Source organism: Rhinolophus hipposideros (assembly GCF_964194185.1).
Source record: "Rhinolophus hipposideros genome assembly, chromosome: 1".
NCBI lineage: Eukaryota > Metazoa > Chordata > Mammalia > Chiroptera > Rhinolophidae > Rhinolophus > Rhinolophus hipposideros.
This window is the reverse complement of record NC_138047.1, coordinates 109355394-109375633: the sequence shown is the minus strand read 5'-3', so window position 1 is coordinate 109375633 and position 20240 is coordinate 109355394. Positions and strand designations below refer to the sequence as shown.

The window sequence follows — 20240 nt, the reverse complement described above, 5'->3', positions numbered from 1 at the left end:
TTTCTTCTTTCCCGACAATGAAGCTTTTTTGTTGAGTTGCAAGGTTGAAGGTAGGGCCCCTCACGGTGGCTGCGCACTTCCTCCCCGCAGAGGAGCAGTACGTCTCAGACGTCTTGAACTACATCGACCACGGAGACCCGCAGGTCCGAGGGGCCACAGCCATTCTCTGCGGGACCCTCATCTCCTCCACCCTCAGCAGGTCGCGCTTCCATGTGGGCGACTGGATGGGCACTGTCAGGGCTCTGACAGGTAACGGCCAGCTTTCCAGGACTGTCTTTTCTGGGTAGCGGGCACAGGTTCACGTTTTCATGGAGGCATTTGTTGCTTGCTTTTCTGGTCAGGAAATACATTTTCTCTGGCGGACTGCATTCCCTTGCTGCAGAAAACTTTGAAGGACGAATCTTCTGTGACTTGCAAGTTGGCGTGTACAGCCGTGCGGGTAAGCATAATCATCTGTGGGGCCCGTTTCTCTGATTGTTGGAAGTTTCACCATTATTACAATTAAAATGTTAAATGTGTCCCGGTCTTCTAAAGCTGTAAACAAGAATAAGTATCTGTGTATCCACTGCTCAGCTTTAGGAAAGAGACATTGCCGAGAAAGTTAAGGTTTAATAGACTTTAGTTTGAGTTGTAGTCTCAGAAAATTGGTTTGAAATACACCTTTTCCTAAAGAATGTATTTAGAAATAGAAAGGGGCACGCTTCCTTCTAAACTTGAGGTTACCGGGGTGAAGTGTGTACTGTCAGCATCTTGGGTGCGGGACAGGTGTGTGTCCATGATGTCGCAGCCCGCTGGTGCAGCTGCAGCCCCTGACTGGCTGCCGTGGCCGTGACCTCGCTTTCCGTTCCCAGCACTGCGTCATGAGCCTCTGCAGCAGCAGCTACAGTGAGCTGGGGCTGCAGCTGATCACAGATTTGCTGGGCCTGAGGAACAGCTCCTACTGGCTGGTGAGGACCGAGCTGCTGGAGACGCTGGCTGAGATCGACTTCAGGTGAGCACGTGAGGTTCATTATCAGGGACCGGCCGGGGCAGCTATGCAGGTGCGATGGTGCCCAGCTAGCCCTGCGGAGACCCGGGGCTTCCAGCCCGCAGTGCTGTCCTCCTCCTCCGCTTCCCCGTTCTCGTCTCCTTAAATGCAGTGCCCTTTTCTGATGGTCTTAGTTCTGCAAGCATTCTGGCTGGTGGAGATAAAATGGCTCCAACTTTTAAAATAGTGTAGCTTATATTAGTTCTGCCTCCTTAAAAGGAATGTACTCTTCATCACACTGACCTTAGGCCAGACAGCTGATGTGTATTTTGTTGCAACTGAAAAATAACTTCCGATATGTTGCACTTTTTCATTTCCTAGGAGTGAGCTTGGGTTCGAGGTTTTTCTTTCAGAAAGGATGTTTTCCTGTGTGGCCCGGGTGTTTTCAAGGCACCACCGTCAGATGCCGGTCTCGTGCCAGGCTGTGCTGGCCTCCCCCTGCGGGCAGGGTGTTTTCTTGCATCCTCAGAACATCTCTGAGAATTAGAGGTTGTCCCAGCTGTACTTCACAGATGGGGTGCCGAGCGCGGTGGCGGGAGGATGTTGGGGTCTGGTCCGCAGCTGCCCCGCGCTCTGCACAGGGCACCGGAGTCCTTCAGAATGACTTGTTTGTGTTTATCGTGAGGATACCACTTTACTGAGTCGCCTGCCTGAGCGTGGAGTCAGAGAGGAATGAAACTGCTTGTCAAACATTAGTCTTTCTGTCCTTTCAAGTAAGCACTGCCCTTGCCACTCACAGAGCCCCCTGGCTCTCAGATCCACCCAGCGTGGCCTCCCCGACGTCTTACCTGCCAGCAGTCTTTGGGCTTCCAGAGGGGTTTGCTGAGCAATGAATGACTTCATTGTTCAATGTGCTCTCCTGCTAGGTTGGTGAGTTTCCTGGAGGCAAAAGCAGAACACCTTCATAGAGGCGCTCACCACTACACGGGGGTAAGTGCTTCACGTTCACGTTGGCGTTCATGTTTGGGAGCCGCCCAGTCACCTCCCACTGTTGCTGTGGCATTCCCACTGTGCATTCGGCCCAGGTTTAGTTCACAGTCGGTACCATGAACGTCGGGGTTGTGTGGAGGGAACGTAAGACTAGTGATGTCTGAGCTCCTCTTCACTGGCTCCAAAATACCTTCTTGAACATTAGCTAAACACAGACTTACATCTGCTTGTATTCGTCCTCTCTCCAAAGCTCTTAAAGCTGCAAGAACGGGTGCTCAGTGATGTTGTCATCCATCTGCTTGGGGACGAAGACCCCAGGGTGCGCCACGTCGCTGCCGCTTCACTGATGAGGTACGTACAGTGCTTCCCTTGTGACTCACTTTTCCGGTGAAAGCGCTCCAGTTACACGAATGGGGAAAGGGGAAGATTCCGAGGCTGTAGGGCAGTATTCCTAAATCTTTGGAGGTCATCTTCAGCTACTCTTAAACTATCAAGAAAGAAATTATTCACTGCCACGCGAAGTCTAAATGACAATTCAAACAGCAACAGAATACTAACCCTCTAGAGTAAAAATAACACGCTTTCATTTTTGAAACTTTGGAATGTAGAGAATAGCGCTAAGAAAATGAAAATTACCTTCGATTCTACCAGTTGGAGATAATTTCTGTTAACATTTTGCTGTTTGTCCTGTGTATGAATTTCTTTTTCAAAATTGGGACAAAATGGACACCCAGTTTTGTGATCTGGTAATTTCCATTTAATATATTATTAGCGTTTTCTTGTTATTTAAATACTCTGCTAAAAAAGGGATCGTTAATTAGTGCCGTTTTTACTATGTGGTTTTGATATATTTTTATGTAAATTTTATTTGGTTGGATATTTAGTTTTTTTCGATTTGAATAATGAATAATGTTTCAGTCAACATTGTTACACATAAATGTTTATAATTTTTTTCTTAAAATTTATTTCTAGAAGCTGAGTTGCTAGGCCAGACTTTTTAATGTGTTTTTTTCCTTTAAATTCTAATAGCTTTTTTGAGGTATAATTTTGCATTCCTTAAAATGCACGCATTTTAAGTGTACAGTTAAATGATTCTTAGAACACTCATAGGGTTGTGTAAATGTTACCACAGTCTACGTTTAGGACATTGCATTGCCCCAAAGATTCCTGTGCCCCTCTGCAAACTCCCAATTCCCACCCACAGCCCCAGGAACCACAAATCTACTTGTTTCCAAAGAGCTTCCCTTTCTGGACATTTTCTGTAAATGGAATCATTCACTAGGTGGACTTTTGCCCCGGCTTCCGTCACTTAGTTTTGTGGGTCATCCGCGCCCAGTAGGTACCACTAGTGCATTCCTTTTATTACTGAGTGGTATTCATTCCATCATGTGGAGAACACTACTGATTGATTTATTCATTCATTCATTCATTCACCAGACGATGGGTATTGTTATTATTTCTGGTTTTTTGGCTACTCTGAGTCTTGTTGCTGTGATCGTTTGCCTATAAGACTGTACATGGACATACGTTTTCATTTCTCTTGGGTAGATTCCTAGCAGTGGATTTTTAATGGGTTTTGGTACTTACTGTGGAATCGCTCCCCAGAAACATACCAGTTTACATTCCTACTATCAGAATATGATCATGCCTGGTTCTTCTCACCACATCACATATTTCAGAAAAAGTTAAATATGTGTCACTTGTTCAGACAGAAATTGGTATTTCTTTTTAAAATAACTTTTATCTTAAAAGTAACATGCATTTACTGAACAATGTTTAGGGGAAATATAAAAAACGAAATGAAAATCTTTGTAATCAAACTACTTGAAGAAAACCAGTTACGTTTTCGTTCATTCTTCCCGTTTTCACTGTAGTCATTTGCATGTCTTTGATTGCTTGTGAGGTGTGTGTACCTTTTCATTGAGTTATTTAACTGGGTTTGTATGACTCGCCTAATCAGGGATTTTGGATCTTTACCGTTTTCTCCAAGTGATAGCAATTTATTATACCCCTCAAAATTGTGGTTAGTGACCATGTCTCCATGGAGTAAAGATTTTAATTAGAGGTACTGAAGTTTCCAAACCAGTGTGATAAAATCATTGTTTGTTTGTGGAAGTTCTGCCCCGCCGTGAGCGTGGGTATATAGCCCCGCCCCGCACACCTCCTGTGCCCCTGGGAAAGTTGCCTGCGTTCTGCCTTGAGTTCAGTTCAGGTTTGTGAGGGACCTCAGCTGGAGCTTTGCCGCCGGGGAGTGTGTGGGACAGTTCCACACAGCTGCGAACAGGAGTAGGGGGACATCTCCCACCCTAGGATCTGCTCAGTGCTCGTGCTATGGGTGGACCCTGGCTCGGGGCTCCTATGGGTGCTGAGCAGGTGACTGGAAAGAGAACGTGCTGAGAATTCTGACAGGCAGAACAAAGGGGCATGTGGTCCTCTGCTTGGAGACCCCCACTCTGGCCGGTGAGCCCGTGTGGCGCGCACTGTCCTGAGTAAATGAACTTGACTTTTTTGTTAGGCTCGTCCCGAAGCTGTTTTATAAGTGTGACCAAGGACAAGCTGATCCAGTAGTGGCTGTGGCAAGAGAGCAAAGCAGTGTTTACCTGAAACTTCTCATGCACGAGACGCAGCCTCCCTCGCACTTCTCCGTCAGCACGCTCACCAGGTACACTGACGGAGCGGCCGGCTGCCTGCCGTCATCGTCTGGGATGCTTGCTCCATGGCGTCAGTCTAAAAGGGACTTTCTGGAACCAAACCTTTAGGTGTGGGTTTTTGAGGAGGTGGTCTTCCGGTGAGAGGATATTCCTCTTTTTCAGGATTTACTACCCCACCTCTTTAATTAAGCTCTGCCAAGTCCCCACAGTAATGATACTGTAAATCTTCATTCATTCATTATGAGCCACATACCAACAAGTGTATTTTTCTGTGTGGCTGATGCTATGACTTATCTAAAAACGCATTCATTAACATTTTCACTTTATTCGTCACCTGTGACGTGTATGGTTGTGTCATGCCCATTCATTTTTAGGTGAGCGGGCTGTGACAGAGGGTCAGTGTTGGCTTGGGTTATCCACTAGTTCAGCGGTTCTTGTGGAAGCTTTCGAGTGCAGTATCAAATGACTGGACATAGCCCATTTTCGTCTGCTCCTCAGATGAGTGGCAGAGACTGTAGAAGCAATTAGAGCAAAATGCTTTAATGAAGTTGTGCTCTTTTTAGAATTTTAGTTGGCAAAGAAGGCTGTAGAAGTGATAAAATTTATGCCTTTTTTAGCTCTCTGTGTTTTAAATGTTATTTTAAAAATTAGTTTCATATGATAAATCTCCTTTCTGCAGAGTGGCAATTTTTAAAAAAACTTGGGCTAAATGACTTCTAAGCTGAAATGTTCGCTTTTATTCTGAGTTTGGATTCCAGCTTGTCAAATTTTGAAGTCGTTACTAGCAAATATCTCTTCACATGTAAAGAGTGCTTAAAAAACACACGGAAGTAATTTTCTTCTCAGAGAATTTCCTTTTTGTTAGCTCAGAACTGGAATTTTCTCTCTTTGAAAGGATTCAGGATAAATAATCGTTTAAGATAAGCAGAGGCAGAGTAAGAGTATTTATCAGGAAGTGACGAGCTTAGGGGAGATTGCTATTTCTAAATGCCATTTCAGAAAATGAATGTTGAGGTGCCAACAGATGAGTATTTCCTTAAAATTGGTTCCGAAATGTTAATTGGTTAGAAAATTTTCCCAGTTCCACACTTGGCTGGCTCCTTGACACCCAGCAGTGATTCTGTGGATCTGGCATGAGGCACCCACTTAGTTGTACGTCTGTGTCTGCAGCTCTGCTCCTTCTGTTTAGAGTTTGTGTGAGAAGATAAATAGTCTTCTCCTTCGTTTGTTTGTTGAGGCCTCCGTGGACAGGGCACTGAAGGGTACAAGGTGACTCACCACTAACCCACCCTGGCTTCATTCGCAGAGTTGGGGAATTAGAGTCTGTATGTGAGTACGAAGGGGGTTGGAAATGGCTACGGGCCTTGAACGGAATATGGGAAAAGGGCCGAGGCGGTCTGCTGAAGGAGGACTTCCTTTTGTCTTGGGCTCAGGAGTAGCCTCGTGAGGGAGTTCTTTTCACTTAAAGTTTGAAAAGTGGGTGGCTTGGGATGTGTAGAGAGATTGTAGGCAGGGCTCTGAGGGGGGAGGTGTTTGGGGCACACTGGAGGAAGGGAGGGGGGCTTCCAACCATTTTTATAGAAGAATGGCCACATTTATTTGCAGTCTTTAACTTAAAAGTCAAGATTGCTTGAACTTCTTGCAGCCTTTAATCTTAAACTTTTCTGTGCCACTTGAACTTTGAAAAGTGTCATAAGCTTTAATAGTAGATTTTAAGTCTCCATATGTCTCTTAGAATATATAGAGGCTATAACTTGCTACCGAGCATAACAGATGTCACCATGGAAAACAATCTCTCGAGAGTCATTGCAGCGGTTTCTCACGAACTAATCACAGCGACCACTCGCGCGCTCACAGTAAGTCTCACAGTAAGACCTCTCCATGAAGGTCATGGTCAGCGAAGGTCATGGTCAGTGCTGATGGTAAGAGCCTGTGTTAGAGCTCTTACATGTGGGCTTCTTAAGCTGTGCTTCTGTGAACAGTATTGTAGTTTATTCCAACAGGAATTAAACAGCTTGTTTTCTGATGATTAATACATGCTCATTGTAAAAAAAATTCAGCCAATACAGGAAGGCGTAAAAATGAAAATAACAGCTACATTATCTGAATTGGTACTATATCAGAAGTTTAAAATATCTCTAATGTAATTGACTCAGTGACTTTGTAATATATACTAAGGGGGAAAAACCAGAATGCCACCAAAGATTTTTGTGTAATGTAACTATCTACACATCATTACTTAGGGTGCTAAAGTGGAGAAGAACCACAATGTCCAAGAAGCCAAGAATGATTCAATTCTGTGCGTGCAGTAGTACATTCATTATGCACCTGTAAATATGATGCTTGGAGGTTTTTAAGAATATAGTGAGTGTAATCTGGATTATAATATTGAGTGTAAAAGGCACAGCACAAAACTGTGTTCAGGTGTTGTCAGATCTTAGTTATGGAAAATGATATTCACACAGACATTTCTTGCATACTCAAGAAAATAATGGGCAGAAAATTACCAAAATGAATTTTAGGATTATGAATGATTTTTGTTTTCTTCAGATGTTCACAAATTTTCTAAAATGTTCACAACTTTTTTTTCAGATGTTCACAAATTTTCTAAAATGAACAAGTGTAACTTTCATAATTAGAGAAAAAGAACATTATACAAAAGTAGTGTTAATGTGCTGATTACCAAGTTAAACCTTGTCATTTATTTTGTGTGACAGAAGAAATGCTTGTGTGTTGTGTAAAGCTCAGACAGTTAGAGCTAGGCTGTCCTAGGGCAAATATCCTGGCATTAGACACAGATCTCCAATTTTCCACCGTTTGTGCTTTTTATAAAGGGTAAAAGGTTCCGTTTAAAAACCCTTTTTGATGTTGGGGTGTGTTTTCCTTTCGTCTTTAGTTTGGATGCTGTGAAGCTTTGTGTCTTCTGTCCACGGCCTTTCCAGTCTGCGTTTGGAGTTTAGGCTGGCACTGTGGGTATGTGTTTTTCTCAGCACATGGTTGTCTGCAGTTGTGTGGTACAAACATGGTTATTGGGATCCCTTTTTTCTTTCTTGTGAAGCCTTTTGTCCTTGGGAAACTATCCGAAGGCTGCTTGTTTCTGCCCTATTTTTTGTGTGGGAGCTAGTGATGAGTGCTATTGGGAAATACTGAACTAGTTGTAATTTCAGTGTGATGCTCACTCTTCTGCACTTTGGAGGATTTGAGCGTGTGATTTACAGATTCATTTAAGAGAATTTGCATATGATGGCAAAACACTTTTCTAATTGGCTTGCTTCTCTCCCCGAATTTTCACTATGTATTAAAAATTTAGAAACTCTTTTTGTTTAAAATCAAATGCAACCTATCATACAGAATCGTGATGAACTACGAGAGTATAATTTAGGAACTATTGTAGGAACTGATTCAGCAGTTTTCATTGAAAAATGATTTCCTTCCAGTAGAGGGCCTTAATAAATCTGTGAGATAATTTCCAGTCTGCCACAGCAGTCAGGAGGCAGCTTCTGTGCTGTGCAGATTCCTGAGGACAGTTTTGGTGGCTCTCAGTCCCATTTGGAAGTGAATTGCAGGTCTCACGTGTGTGCCAGCGTGTGGCCAGCCAGCACTTGCTGGCGTGGACTGTGGCCTCCCATCTAGTGTGATTCCTGTCCTGCCAGCAAGTCCATAAGCAGCTACAGTTTCTAGTCGTAGCACCAGCACTAGACTCAGCTTCTAGACGACTGAGGCATTGGAGTAAAACGTGCTAACTCAAATTTTAAAGAATGTTAAAAAGTTATCAAGATAGACAGTTGTAACACTTGGGAGCAGATCTGCTACCCGATTTCCTTTCCCAGGTGATGTTTTTATGGAGCTGTGGTTTACAGGAAAGGTGTTAGTTAACAATAGTAAAATCATTGTATGAGCTGGTGGGAAATGAACGACGACATGCCTTCTTCTCGGTCCATAAGGAAGCAAGATGGTTTTAAAGTGTCTCTGTCATTTGTCTGCCTGCAGAGTGCCCCCCCTGAGCACCGCCGACGAGTCGAGAAAGAGCTGTACTGTGGGCATGGCCACGGTGGTCCTCACTCTGCTCTCCTCGGCCTGGTTCCCACTGGATCTCTCGGCCCATCAGGATGCTTTGATCTTAGCCGGAAACCTGCTCGCAGGTATGGGCACCAACTTCAGATGGACACCCCAGGTCTTCAGCTTTGAGTTCCTTTTGAGGGCTGTGGGTGGTGAGCGTGCGAAGGAAAAGTGCTCTGAGGTGGTTGCCAGGACTAGCCTGTTCCGTTAGTCAGAATCGCTGGCATTACCGACGTGCGGGAATGTGTACTATAGGCAGCGGCTGCGTGGTGAGTATTTTAAAGGAGCCCTTTCACAGGCTAGCCCCTCAGTGGCTGTGAGTAAGCTTATTTCTGGTTTCATTTTAGCGGGCACCAGGGCGATAAGCGAGTATGCTGTGTGGGCTCCATCTCAAGTCACATGTAGACTAGGGGCCCCATGTAAACTAGGCACAGTGACAGCACTGAGTGGCTGGGGCCGCTGTCCTTCAGAGATTAGGATGGGAAACAAGATATATGGGCTGGCAGGAAAGGGCACACCGGACGGAGGGCACAGCACGTGCCCAGGCATGGCGACATGCAAGACTGTGACATTCGAGGATGGTAAGTCATTTTGGATGTCACGGAAGGACAGGGACCAGGATGGCGAATGTGGCTAGTGAGGCAGGGGGGCCTGTGTGAGATCGTGGGTGCGGATGTCACCGGTCTCCATTGAGGAGAACGTGTCCTGTTTGCCATGGGAGGCCACTGAAGAGCTTCGTGGAAGGAGCTGACAACTGGATTAGTGTTTTAGGAAGTTCACTCGGCAGACCGAATGTGGGTTAGAGCAGAAGGTAGGGAAACTCAGGAGGTTCAAATTGTAGTTAACAGCAAGAGAGAGTCCAGTGTGACAGTGGCTGTGGAGTTGTGGGGGAGAGACCAACGGAAGGAGAATGAAAGAGGCAGGCAGCAGGCCTGGGTCACCAGTTGAACTCCGGTTGTGAAGATCAAAAAATGGCCCAGGATGGCTGTCACGTGCTGGATGGGTGTGTGATGGTGACACTCATGGAGATTGGAAACATGATTTGGGGGGCATATATCAATTTCCTGTTGAATTTGAGGTATCAGCTGACGGCAGGTGGAGCTGTCCAGCATAGAGGCGGCTGAAGACACGTGTTCCCTAAGCGGTTTCTTTCCCCACACTGCGGAGGCGGGAGGTAACGCGTGTGCCTGTATCACACACAGCCAGTGCCCCCAAGTCCCTCAGAAGTTCATGGACCTCTGAAGAAGAGGGCAGCCCAGCAGCCACCAAGCAGGACGAGGTCTGGCCAGCTCTGGGCGACCGGAGCCTGGTGCCCATGGTGGAGCAGCTCTTCTGCCATCTGCTGAAGGTCATTAACATCTGTGCACACGTCTTGGATGATGTGGCCCCTGGACCAGCAGTGAAGGTAACCCTACTCGGTCAGCTATTTCCATATAGTCCGCGCTTTTGGGCCTCCAGGCTCGCGTTTACCCATCTGTCCTTCCTTCCTCTTTTCTTTAAATGAACAAAACTGCTCCTGTCGGGATACTGAGTTTAATTCCAAAATGCGATCGTGCAGTTCATAACCCTTTTGCGTCACCCTCGGTTACTGTCACCGCTAAGAGGGAAGAAGCCAGCTGAGGCCTTAGGCTCTGGGCGTTTGCCCCGAGCGCTCAGCACTGAAGTGCTGGCTCCAGGCACTCCCTGGCTCTCTGAACTGTGGGCAGACACCTGTGTTACTCTGTGAAGTACAGTTCAGTAGAGTCAACTTCAAAGTGAATTGTACTTTGTTAGCACAGTAGATTTGAAATAGGTGAGTGCACTTGGTCAGCTCTGGTTCTTCTCACTTGGCCAATGCCTTCCATCTCAAGTCTCTTCCATCTTGAACAGACTTGCGTCTGGCTTCCGGTTCTACCCCAGCTGCCCCGCAGCCTCTCCCTCAGTGCACACTTCTCAGAAGAGTCCTGTCTGCCCGCTTGTCCCGAGGCCTCCCGCCATCCGGACATTGGCCGCCTTTGTGAGGCCTCTCTGTCCACTGTTCTGGCCATCGATTCTTTAGCCCCTGGTTTTCCCATTCCTGCCACCATTCTCCATAGCGGCTCCTCCTGCCCAGAGCAGTCTTTGAATCACGTGGGTACGTCCCGGGTCCTGGGGCACGTTTCCCCGCTGCACTCAGTACCCTGTCCTGTCCCAATATGTTTGCTCCAGCTGGCTTCTGGATTGTCCCTTGATTTTCCCCTACCACTTCTCCCTAGCACTTTCCTGGTTTCGTCTCTGCCTCCCGTTAGTGCTTTCTAGGCTCTGTCCTCTTCATGTTCTCTGGGCCGGTACCGTGCGACACAACTCCGTAAGGATGGGAGCGTCCCACATCTGCCGGCCGGGACAGGTCACGTGGCCGCTGCGCACTTGGCTCGTGGCCAGTGCGACTGAACTTTAATTTTTTGTTTTTTTATTTGGAGAAGGGGAACAGGACTTTATTGGGGAACAGTGTGTACTTGTAGGACTTTTCCCAAGTCAAGTTTGTTGTCCTTTCAGTCTTAGTTGTGGAGGGCGCAGCTCAGCTCCAGGTGTAGTTGCCGTTGTTGTTGCAGGGAGCGCTGCCCACCATCCCTTGTGGGATCGAGGAGTCCATCCGGCAACCTTGTGGTTAAGAGGACGCGCTCCAGCCAACTGAGCCATCCGGGAGCTCAGCGGCAGTTCATTGACTTCATTCTAGATGCAGAGGGCGCAGCTCGCTGGCCCATGTGGGAATCGAAGCAGCAGCCTTCGGCGTTAGGAGCCCAGAGCTACTGGGCTGGCTCGTGGACTTTAATTTTGTTTAATTGTCATTACGTTCACGTTTCAACAGCCACATGTAGATAGTGGCAGGTCTGCTCTCGTGTCCTCGGTACTAAGCATCAGAGACCCCAGACCTGTGTTTGGGGCGCCGTCCAGGGTGGCCAGCTGCCCGTGAGAACTCTGCTCTGTGGTTCGCAGGCTCTCAGACGCGGTCCAGATCTGAACCCAGCCTGCTCCCCGCTGCGCCCTCCGTCGCCCTCACTCATATCCTGTGAGGCCACAAACAAGGGTCCTGGCAGCTCCTCACTCGCGCTCATCAAGTCCTTTGTTTTCCCTGCTAAGTATCTTGCCCCGAACCGTTCACATATATGTGTGTGCGTAGACATGTGCCTCCACGTGCGTGTGCACACACAGGTGCACGTGCCACTGCTGTGGTCTCAGTCGGACGACTGCAGGAGCGTCCTCGGTGTGCTTCTCAAACAGCGTTGCCGACATGCACAATTAGAGTATAATTCACAGGCTGCACAACTCCCCGTTTGAAGCACATGGTTCCGTTTGTTTCCACAGGCCCACAGAGGCGTTTGGCCATCACTCCTGTCAATTTTAGAACCCAAGCAGGAGCCCTGCACTCTTAGCCGCCACCCCTCAACCCTCCCATGTCCCGGCTCCAGGCACCCCTGCCGCCCTTTCCATTTCTGCGGATGTGTCTCTTACAGACGTCTCGTGTCAATGGAGCTGCGCCCATAGTGTCTTCGTGCTGGCCCTGTCCCCAAGCGGGCTCCAGGCACAGCTGCCTGTGTGCGGCCCTCTCTCTAGTCCTTCCCTGCAGCCCTCAGTCCATCCTGCTGATGGCAGCCACGAGTCACTTCATGTCTGCCTGTTCCCTCATTTGGAAAACAGACTGAGATGTTGCTCTGGGCCGCCTTTGGTGGTGTGGCTGCCACAGGACACCCTGGCTGCTGCTGGTGGAGGTGACGTGCCCCGCCTGCGGCCCTGAGGGCCCCCTTGTTCCCCAGCCTGTGTCCATGTCCGGATAATGGTGTGCATTACAGTAGCTGGTGTGTATACAGTGCCCGAGCTCTGTAAACGGCGCAGAGAAGGAAGTGTGTGCGTGAGTTCTCAGCGGGTGGTACGACCATGCACTGTGGCTGTCGTGTCTTCACAAGTTTGCTCTCTCTCCTAGGCAGCCCTGCCGTCTCTAACGAACCCCCCTTCCCTAAGTCCGATCCGACGAAAGGGGAAAGACAAGGAGCCCGGAGAGCAGGCATCTGTGCCGCTGAGCCCCAAGAAAGGCAGCGAGGCCAGTCCAGGTATGAAGCGGTGGTGGGTGGGGGGCAAGGGCAGGGGCTCTGGGGACCATCTGTGTGATGGGAACTTAGGGCTTAACATCCATTCGTGTCAAGGTTAATACATTAATGTGGTGTTTTATGGAAATGCAATACCCAGCAGTTTCCACAGGTGGTTTCAGAAACTAAATGTTAATTCCTGAATGACCACAAACCACATCTCTAAGTGTCACCTTCTCCTATGCGGTCTTAGCTGTTGCAGGTTCTGGCCCCCTCGTTCCCTTCTCATTGCCCGGGCGGGTGGGAGGGTGCCTGGCTGTCCGTCAGGGCTGTGGTGTGGGTGCCTGAGTGCAGGCAATGTGGTGTGGTAGTTGGTTCCGGCTGGAAGAGTGCTGAAGGAACAAATGGAAAACTTACAACTGCACGTGCTCAACGAGAGATAACGAGAGGATACCGTCACCCGCGTGAGAGGAACCTGAAAAATTCAGATGCTGGCTGGGGCTTCCACACCTAGGAGTCTCAGAACTGCAAGGGCCAGGCTTACGCGTGAGAGCAGCTGTGTGGTATGCACGCTCGTCGTGGTGGGACCCGGAGGCCCAGGAAAGCAAGTGACCCGTGGTGCCCGTGTCACCGTGCCAGGGGAGTCATGAGTCTCCCCTTCATGCTGCTGGGAAAGCATCTGTGTTCAGGCTTTTAGAGGATGTGTTTTCTGAGGGCTGATTGGTACCACGGAAGGTTTAGCAGCTTCAGAACTTCACAAGGGCAAGGTTACGTGTACGTGACTGCTCGGCCTTCTGATGGCTTACATATACAGAGGGCTGCGAGTCAGGACTATTTAACGCCAGACTGGCTTCATGTGGTATGGCATTGTAAAGTCTAAGACCGCTTTAATGATAACGTATCCCCTTGGCAGCTGTCACCGCTTGCTCACATGTCACCCCTGCTTGGTTGCTTAAGAGCTGTGGGGTCAACCTCGTCCTGCCACTGGCAGGTTTGGGCTCTGAGAGGTCATGTGATTGGCTGAAGGCCACAGAATTCGTTGTTCCTCTGCTTAGCAAACGGGCATCCAGACCGGAGCAAGCTAATAATAGCAGCACACTGCTTTCCTTCATCTTCTTTTCCTTCTTTTATTATTTTTGGGCAGCTACTCAGATTCTACTTATGTTTATTAGTCGTTTAGGAATTACTTTCTCATTACTTCTGATTAACCAAGTCAGAGAAAAAGTTTGAATTTTATTCTACTAGAGTACTTTTAAAAATCATTATTGCTAGTAATTCCTTTTGAACTTATAAATGTTTGATCTAAAAGTTTATTTTGTGTGTGTTTTTACAGCCTCTCGACAGTCTGACACGTCAGGGCCGGTTACAACAAATAAATCGTCCTCACTGGGGAGTTTCTACCATCTTCCTTCATACCTCAAATTGCATGATGTCCTGAAAGCTACTCACGCTAATTACAAGGTACCAGTGCTCCTGGCAGCAGCGCATCCACAAATTTCCACCAGGATGTAGTGTTTCTTTCAGCTGTGGAGCCTGTGTACATACATATGCGTGTGTAGTAAGTTAGGCCTTTGGGTAGGAGGTACAATCCATTCTTTCCAGGTTGTCTCTCAGCGTGGTTTATGGAAGCTTTCAGCCTCTTCTGCCCCTCTCCTCACTGCCCTGCGATCTTAATTGTCACCTCGTGGCGTCTGTTGGTTATTCAAGAAAGGCCTCCCCCAGCACACTTCCTTGCCCTGGTCCCCGCGACGCCACGGTGGGTCCTCTCCCCACAGTGCCCGCTGGAGGTGCACCCTGCCCCTCCTGCCTCCCTGGGGACGGGGTCTGCGGTGGTCTCACTCTTGGAGTCTCCCTCCTTCCGCGGCCTGTTGGAGACCTCCCCAGGTTGACGCACTGGTGCTCACAGTGTCGGACCCTTACGTCAATACCCTCTGTGTCTCTTGTCTGCTTTCGTCTCTTTCATCGTGGGGGGATTAGATTTTACTTCACTGAGCACCTTCATTCTATCTATTGTGCTTTTGCAGGGTTTATGCCAGTTTTTATTTTCATGGTCAGTCTCTTCCCCTTGACTTTATTCTTCCATATTATATCTTTGGACCTGACCTATTCTCTCAGTTTGTTACGTGGGAGAATTGCTGTATAATTGAATTAAGCTGGGGCCTTTAGAATCTTAATGTAATACTTCTTAAGACTAATTTAATATTTGGTTGTAGCCAGACTGAAAGGCTGTGTTTGAATTTGATAATTATTTTCCATCGGGGAGCCTAATGTATATGAAACAGGATGTGTACTTTACATTTTTTGATATGCCGCTTATAAGATACTGGTTATGGTGGACATTTAAAGTTTTCTCATTGTGGTAGGAGATGAGGAATTGTTTCTTTCAGTAATGTCAATGTAAGTTGGAAGATGCCTTTGAAAGATAACAGTTTTTATATAGCTACCTGAAAGAGAAATTTTTTTTCCAAGACATTTTCCCAGTGCTAAAAACAGACAGACACAAACCCCCCGAGTGGTGAGTGTCAAGGGCTGCTTGTGGAACACGTGGCGCTGCCGCAGACAGTGCATGTCCTCATTTTAGAGAGCCAGCAGTCGTGTGTTCTCTCCCCCCGCCTTCCAAGGTCACCTTGGATCTCCAGAACAGCACTGAGAAGTTTGGGTGCTTTCTGCGCTCCGCCCTGGACGTGCTCTCTCAGATCCTGGAGTTGGCCACGCTGCAGGACATCGGGAAGGTTCGTGTTTCATTTCTTCTCCCTGACCCGTAGCTGGTGCGCCAGGTAGGCCCCCTACTCACTGCCTCTGAGGTGGGACCCCATCCTTTAGGCACATTCAGAAAGTGGTAACCGCTTGGGGGGAAGCCACTGCTTATGCCACAGCACCTGAGTCTGATTCTTGGCTTAGCCTCATGCTAAGTGAGTTCTATGCTAGCTTAGACCCAGTTTATTCTATAAAGTTGGTGGTTTAGAACTGTGCTGACCGAGTCATTTATTTTTGTACTTGACCTTTGGAAGTGAAGAGGGAAAAATAAAAACCTGGCGAGGGTGTGCAACATGCCTCTTGGTGCCTGAGGAAACAGTAGAGCACCACTGAAACCCACGCTCTTTGCTTCCATGGCCAGTAATGTTTCTCCCCATTTTATAAGGAATGTTCAAACATGTGGGAGGGTTCAAATAGCTGCTTGGTGCACGCCCATGTCATCCGAGCATGGCCCAGATTCTTTAGATAACGTGTCACTAGATTTGCTTTATTGTGTGGGTGTCCACCTACCTACCTCGCTCCTGGGACACCTGACTTACAGATACATTTCAGAGTGTGTTACAGATAGCCCCCCTTAAACATGTATCTCTTAAGTGAAATGCAGTACATCTTATGAAGTTTCTTTGTTTCCATCTCTCTAAACCTTTTTCTCGATGTGCATAACAGCTTACCTAGCTTTAATCATATATATTGTTTTATGTTTCTTCTCAATTATGCCTGTGCTTTTTTCCATGTGTCAGTTTTGTGCATACTTGTTTTAGTGGCTAGCTAGTATTCTGTTGATGCTGTTATGTCTTCTCAGAATGGAACGTGTCAAAGATTTTAGAGATGTCACATCTTGGTGAGACCTGCCTGGCCGGCCTGTCTAAGGCTGCGTCTCCCCATACGCTGTTCTCTTTCCCTGTTCATTTCTCTCTCTCACCGTAGCGTCATCAAATACACTGTTTACACATTTGGCTGCTTTGTCGTTTCTGTGCCCACAGCAGCGCCTGGGAGGTAGTGGGCATTGAGTGACATTTGGTGAACGAATAGTTAATTTCTTGTCAGAAGTCAGTTAATGAGGCATTTCTCAGAGACAGTGCCTCATTCGTCCCGCAGCCATGCTGGAAGGGAGCTGCTGTTAGCCTGGCTCATGAGGTGAGGCTGAAAGAGGGGACGGCCTGGGGCCCCACAGCTTTTTCCATCTGTCGCTTTCCTCCTGACTCACTGCTCTTACTAAGAAGGCTTTCGTGGCCTGCAGTCTGTATGGGTAACACATTTCAGAAAAATAAAACATGTTTTAAATTTGGATGTTAGATAAATAAAAAACCATTTACATGGGATTTTTTAATAAAGTTTTTCTTGGAATTAAGACTTTATAATTTGTTGTTTTTTGTATGTTTTGGTTTTTGTGTGGTTTCTTTTTTTACCTCTTTATTATGAGTATCACGCACTCACAGAAAAAGTTATTTTTCAGTTGCAGTCAGTGAATTTATCAAATGCTTCATGTGTCTAAATATGTGAAAGTAAATTAATAATTCACAATCTAATGAAGATGGACATTAGATGATCTTTATATTGCTGAAGTCAGAGATCTGCTTATAATATTTCTTGTTTTTTAAAGGGGTATGTAGTAACTTCGTCACTGAAAACCAACCCATATATGTTGGACGGACTAACTAGATATTGCAGACTCTAGTTGTAACTCTTCAGTTAGTGTTTCTTAGAGATCTGCTGAGCTAGTAAAAACAAAAAGTGACATGCAGCAAGTTCAACCCTGCCAAGTACAGCCTTGAACATTTAAGACTAATTTGAGTAAATCAGAATTTAAAAAATACTTGGTCCTTGAGTATTTAAAGCCAATAAAAGTCTATTGTTTTTTAGTACAGGAAATTACAGTGGCCCCCCCTTATCTGTGGTTTTGCTTTGTGATGTTTCAGTTACCCATAGTCAACTGTGGTCCGAAAATAATAAATGGAAAATTCCAGAAATAATTCATGAGTTTTAAATTGCACGCTGTTCTGAGTAGTGTGATGAAATCTCGAGCCCATCCTACCTGTGATGTGAATCATCTTTTTGTCCCGCGTCTCCTCGCTGTAGGTACCCCCGCCTTTTTGTCACTTAGTAGCAGTCTCAGTGATCCGAGCAACTGTCACATTATCACAGTGCTTATGTTCAGGTCACCCTGATTTTACTTAATGGCCCAAACCACAAGAGTAGTGATTCTGGCAATTCAGAAACGCCAAAGGGAAGCTGTGAGGTGCTTCCTTTAAATGAGAGGGTGAAAGTTTTCCACTTATAAGGAAAGAAAAATACTGTGCTGAAGTTGCTAAGATCTGTGGTCAGAATGAGTCTTCTATCTGTGAAATTGTGAGGAAGAAAAGAATTTTCATGCCAGTTTTGCTATCGTACGTCAAACTGTAAAAGTTAGGGCCATAGTGCGTGAGAAGTGCCTAGTGAAGATGGAAAAGGCACTGAATTTGAGGGTGGAGGACACAAGCAGAAAGCATGTTCCAATTGACAGCAATGTGTGCACCAGAAAGCATGGAGCCTCTGTGAGGACTTCAGCACGGGACCCCCTGAAACGAGTGACACCAAGCCATTTACTGCCAGTCAGGGGTGGTTACAGAGATTCAGGGACAGGTTTGGACTGAAAAATAGAAAAATGACTGGAGAGGCTTCCTCTGCTGATGAAGGAGCTGCTGCCACATTCCCACAGAGCTGACAAAGCTGATGAGGCCTGCGTGCTAGCCGCGGTTTCAGGCATCCACGGGGGGCGTGGAACATACCCCGCGGATAAAGGGACTCCTGTACAGCTGACGAATGAGTGCGAGGCATCTTCAGTCTGGCGGGAGTGACTTGCAGCCAAGCGGCTGGAAGCAGCAGCTGGTGACTGGGGACGAGGCAGTAAGGAGATGTCCTGTTGCTGCTGGGCCTGGACTGGTGGCCTCTGAGAGGTTGGGGCTTCCATCTGATTCTCCAAGTCGATACCACATGTCTTCGCTTGCATTTTTGAGATGGGTAACAGTAGTTTGTGAGAATAGCCACGTGAAGGCCGTCATTTTGGCCATTCTTGCAGGTCGCTGTAAGACCTAGGATTTGTGGTAATACACACAACACACCTAAACAGCGGCAGGGGCTCCAGATGCAGGGCTCGCACGCCTTCGTACACTGAATTCCTGCACTGAGAACAGGGCTTGGTCAGAGTGGGCACTACACACGGTGAGCAGTTACCGAGCGGGTGAGTGATCGAGTATGTGCACGGATGGTTGGAACACGGCTACTTAGACCTCAGTACTTTACTGACACTCTGTTCATGTTGGTAGGCTACAAACCTTCCTCTGCTGCCACTAAGTTACACCACGCAAATGGAAGCTAGCTCGTTGGTTTCTGTGTAGGCTTCACAGCAAGGGTAAGTCATCTTGAGTCACTTACTTTGACATCTTACGACTTATTCTTCCCACAGTGTGTCGAAGAGATCCTGGGCTACTTGAAATCCTGCTTTAATCGTGAACCGATGATGGCAACTGTCTGCGTTCAGCAGGTAAGAAGCTAGTTTCCTGTCCTTTTTTTCTAAGCCCTTCACTCCAGGCACAAGGCGTAACGCTACTTGTCCTTGAGAAGGTGGTGCTGGTGACACATCCAGCAGCTCCACCTGTCACTCCTTGGCTCATTCCGTTATCCCCTCACTGTCCTGGAGGCGGCCTGGCACCTGGAGGGCAGAGTGTGTTAGGAGCCCCGTTGCACCCTTATACGACTTGTCCAGTGTCCCTGTAGGTGTTAGAGTGCTCAGTCTCACTTAGAATCACAGAGAAACTCGAAACTACTAGGTTGTTATTTACGGGGAGAACCGCCATCACCGCAGCCGTCCTCGAGTTGCAAATAGTGACTCAGCGAGGTCTCAGTCTGCGTTTTTGCTAACGTCTGTACTTGGTTGTAGATGTTTTGGTTTTGGGGAGTGTTGCTCATGCTACATGAAGTGACGTGTTGATGGCTTCATTCTTTCACTCTAGTTGTTGAAGACTCTCTTTGGGACAAACTTGGCCTCCCAGTTTGATGGCTTATCTTCCAACCCCAACAAGTCTCAAGGCCAAGCACAGCGCCTGGGCTCGTCCAGCGTGCGGCCAGGCCTGTACCACTACTGCTTCATGGCCCCCTACACCCACTTCACCCAGGCCCTAGCGGACGCCAGCCTGAAGAACGTGGTGCAGGCCGAGCAGGACCACGACACATCGGGGTAACCATGCACCTATCCTGGCTCTCCGCGGCAGAAACACAAGCGCGAGCAGTCAGTGATTTGTAAAAGACAAAAAAGGATAGAGCCATCTTCTAGTAGTCTGTGTGTTCGGAGAAGCTGCTGAAGGCACAGGCCTGCCTTCACAGACGTGTGTGGCCCGGTGAGTGAGGTAGGCGTGGGGGCACGCCGTCTCAGACACAGGGCCCGAGGGTGAGGAGGCCTGAGCGCGCTCATGGAGAAGCAGCCAGCCGTCTGCCAGGATGTGAATCCGGCCATGCAATGTCCTCACGTGTTAAAAGACTTCATTATTTGCCAGTGCTCACCTCATGTTTTTTTTAACAGTAAGGTGCTGTGTGTTGGGGGCACTCGGGGGTTTATAACTAGGATGAAAGAACACCTTCCACGTGGCACAGTAGTGCTAGTGTGTAAGGCCGTTGCAAGGGCATAGAAGAGCCTCAGATGATATTTGTGTTTTATAACTTTATGGCCAAAAATCTCTTGTCACTTAAATTGGTGGTTGTGTTTTGATGTGTGGCATATAGTCATTGTTTTTTAAA

At 47.5% G+C, this 20240-nt stretch overlaps 1 protein-coding gene across 2 annotated transcripts in view; it reads left to right on the top strand.

The window, feature by feature from the left end:
• The window catches only part of HTT (huntingtin), a 119016-nt gene that overhangs the window by 46024 nt on the left and 52752 nt on the right, over nt 1-20240 (top strand). For both annotated transcript variants that reach the window (XM_081071428.1, XM_081071429.1), the window contains 15 exons: nt 91-249; nt 342-439; nt 852-991; nt 1894-1957; nt 2208-2308; nt 4473-4619; nt 6344-6464; nt 7505-7581; nt 8599-8750; nt 9870-10072; nt 12608-12734; nt 14044-14171; nt 15332-15442; nt 18913-18990; nt 19460-19683. In XM_081071428.1, the coding sequence (XP_080927554.1) occupies nt 91-249; nt 342-439; nt 852-991; nt 1894-1957; nt 2208-2308; nt 4473-4619; nt 6344-6464; nt 7505-7581; nt 8599-8750; nt 9870-10072; nt 12608-12734; nt 14044-14171; nt 15332-15442; nt 18913-18990; nt 19460-19683 (1930 nt within the window). The remainder of the gene's footprint in view (nt 1-90; nt 250-341; nt 440-851; nt 992-1893; nt 1958-2207; nt 2309-4472; nt 4620-6343; nt 6465-7504; nt 7582-8598; nt 8751-9869; nt 10073-12607; nt 12735-14043; nt 14172-15331; nt 15443-18912; nt 18991-19459; nt 19684-20240) is intronic.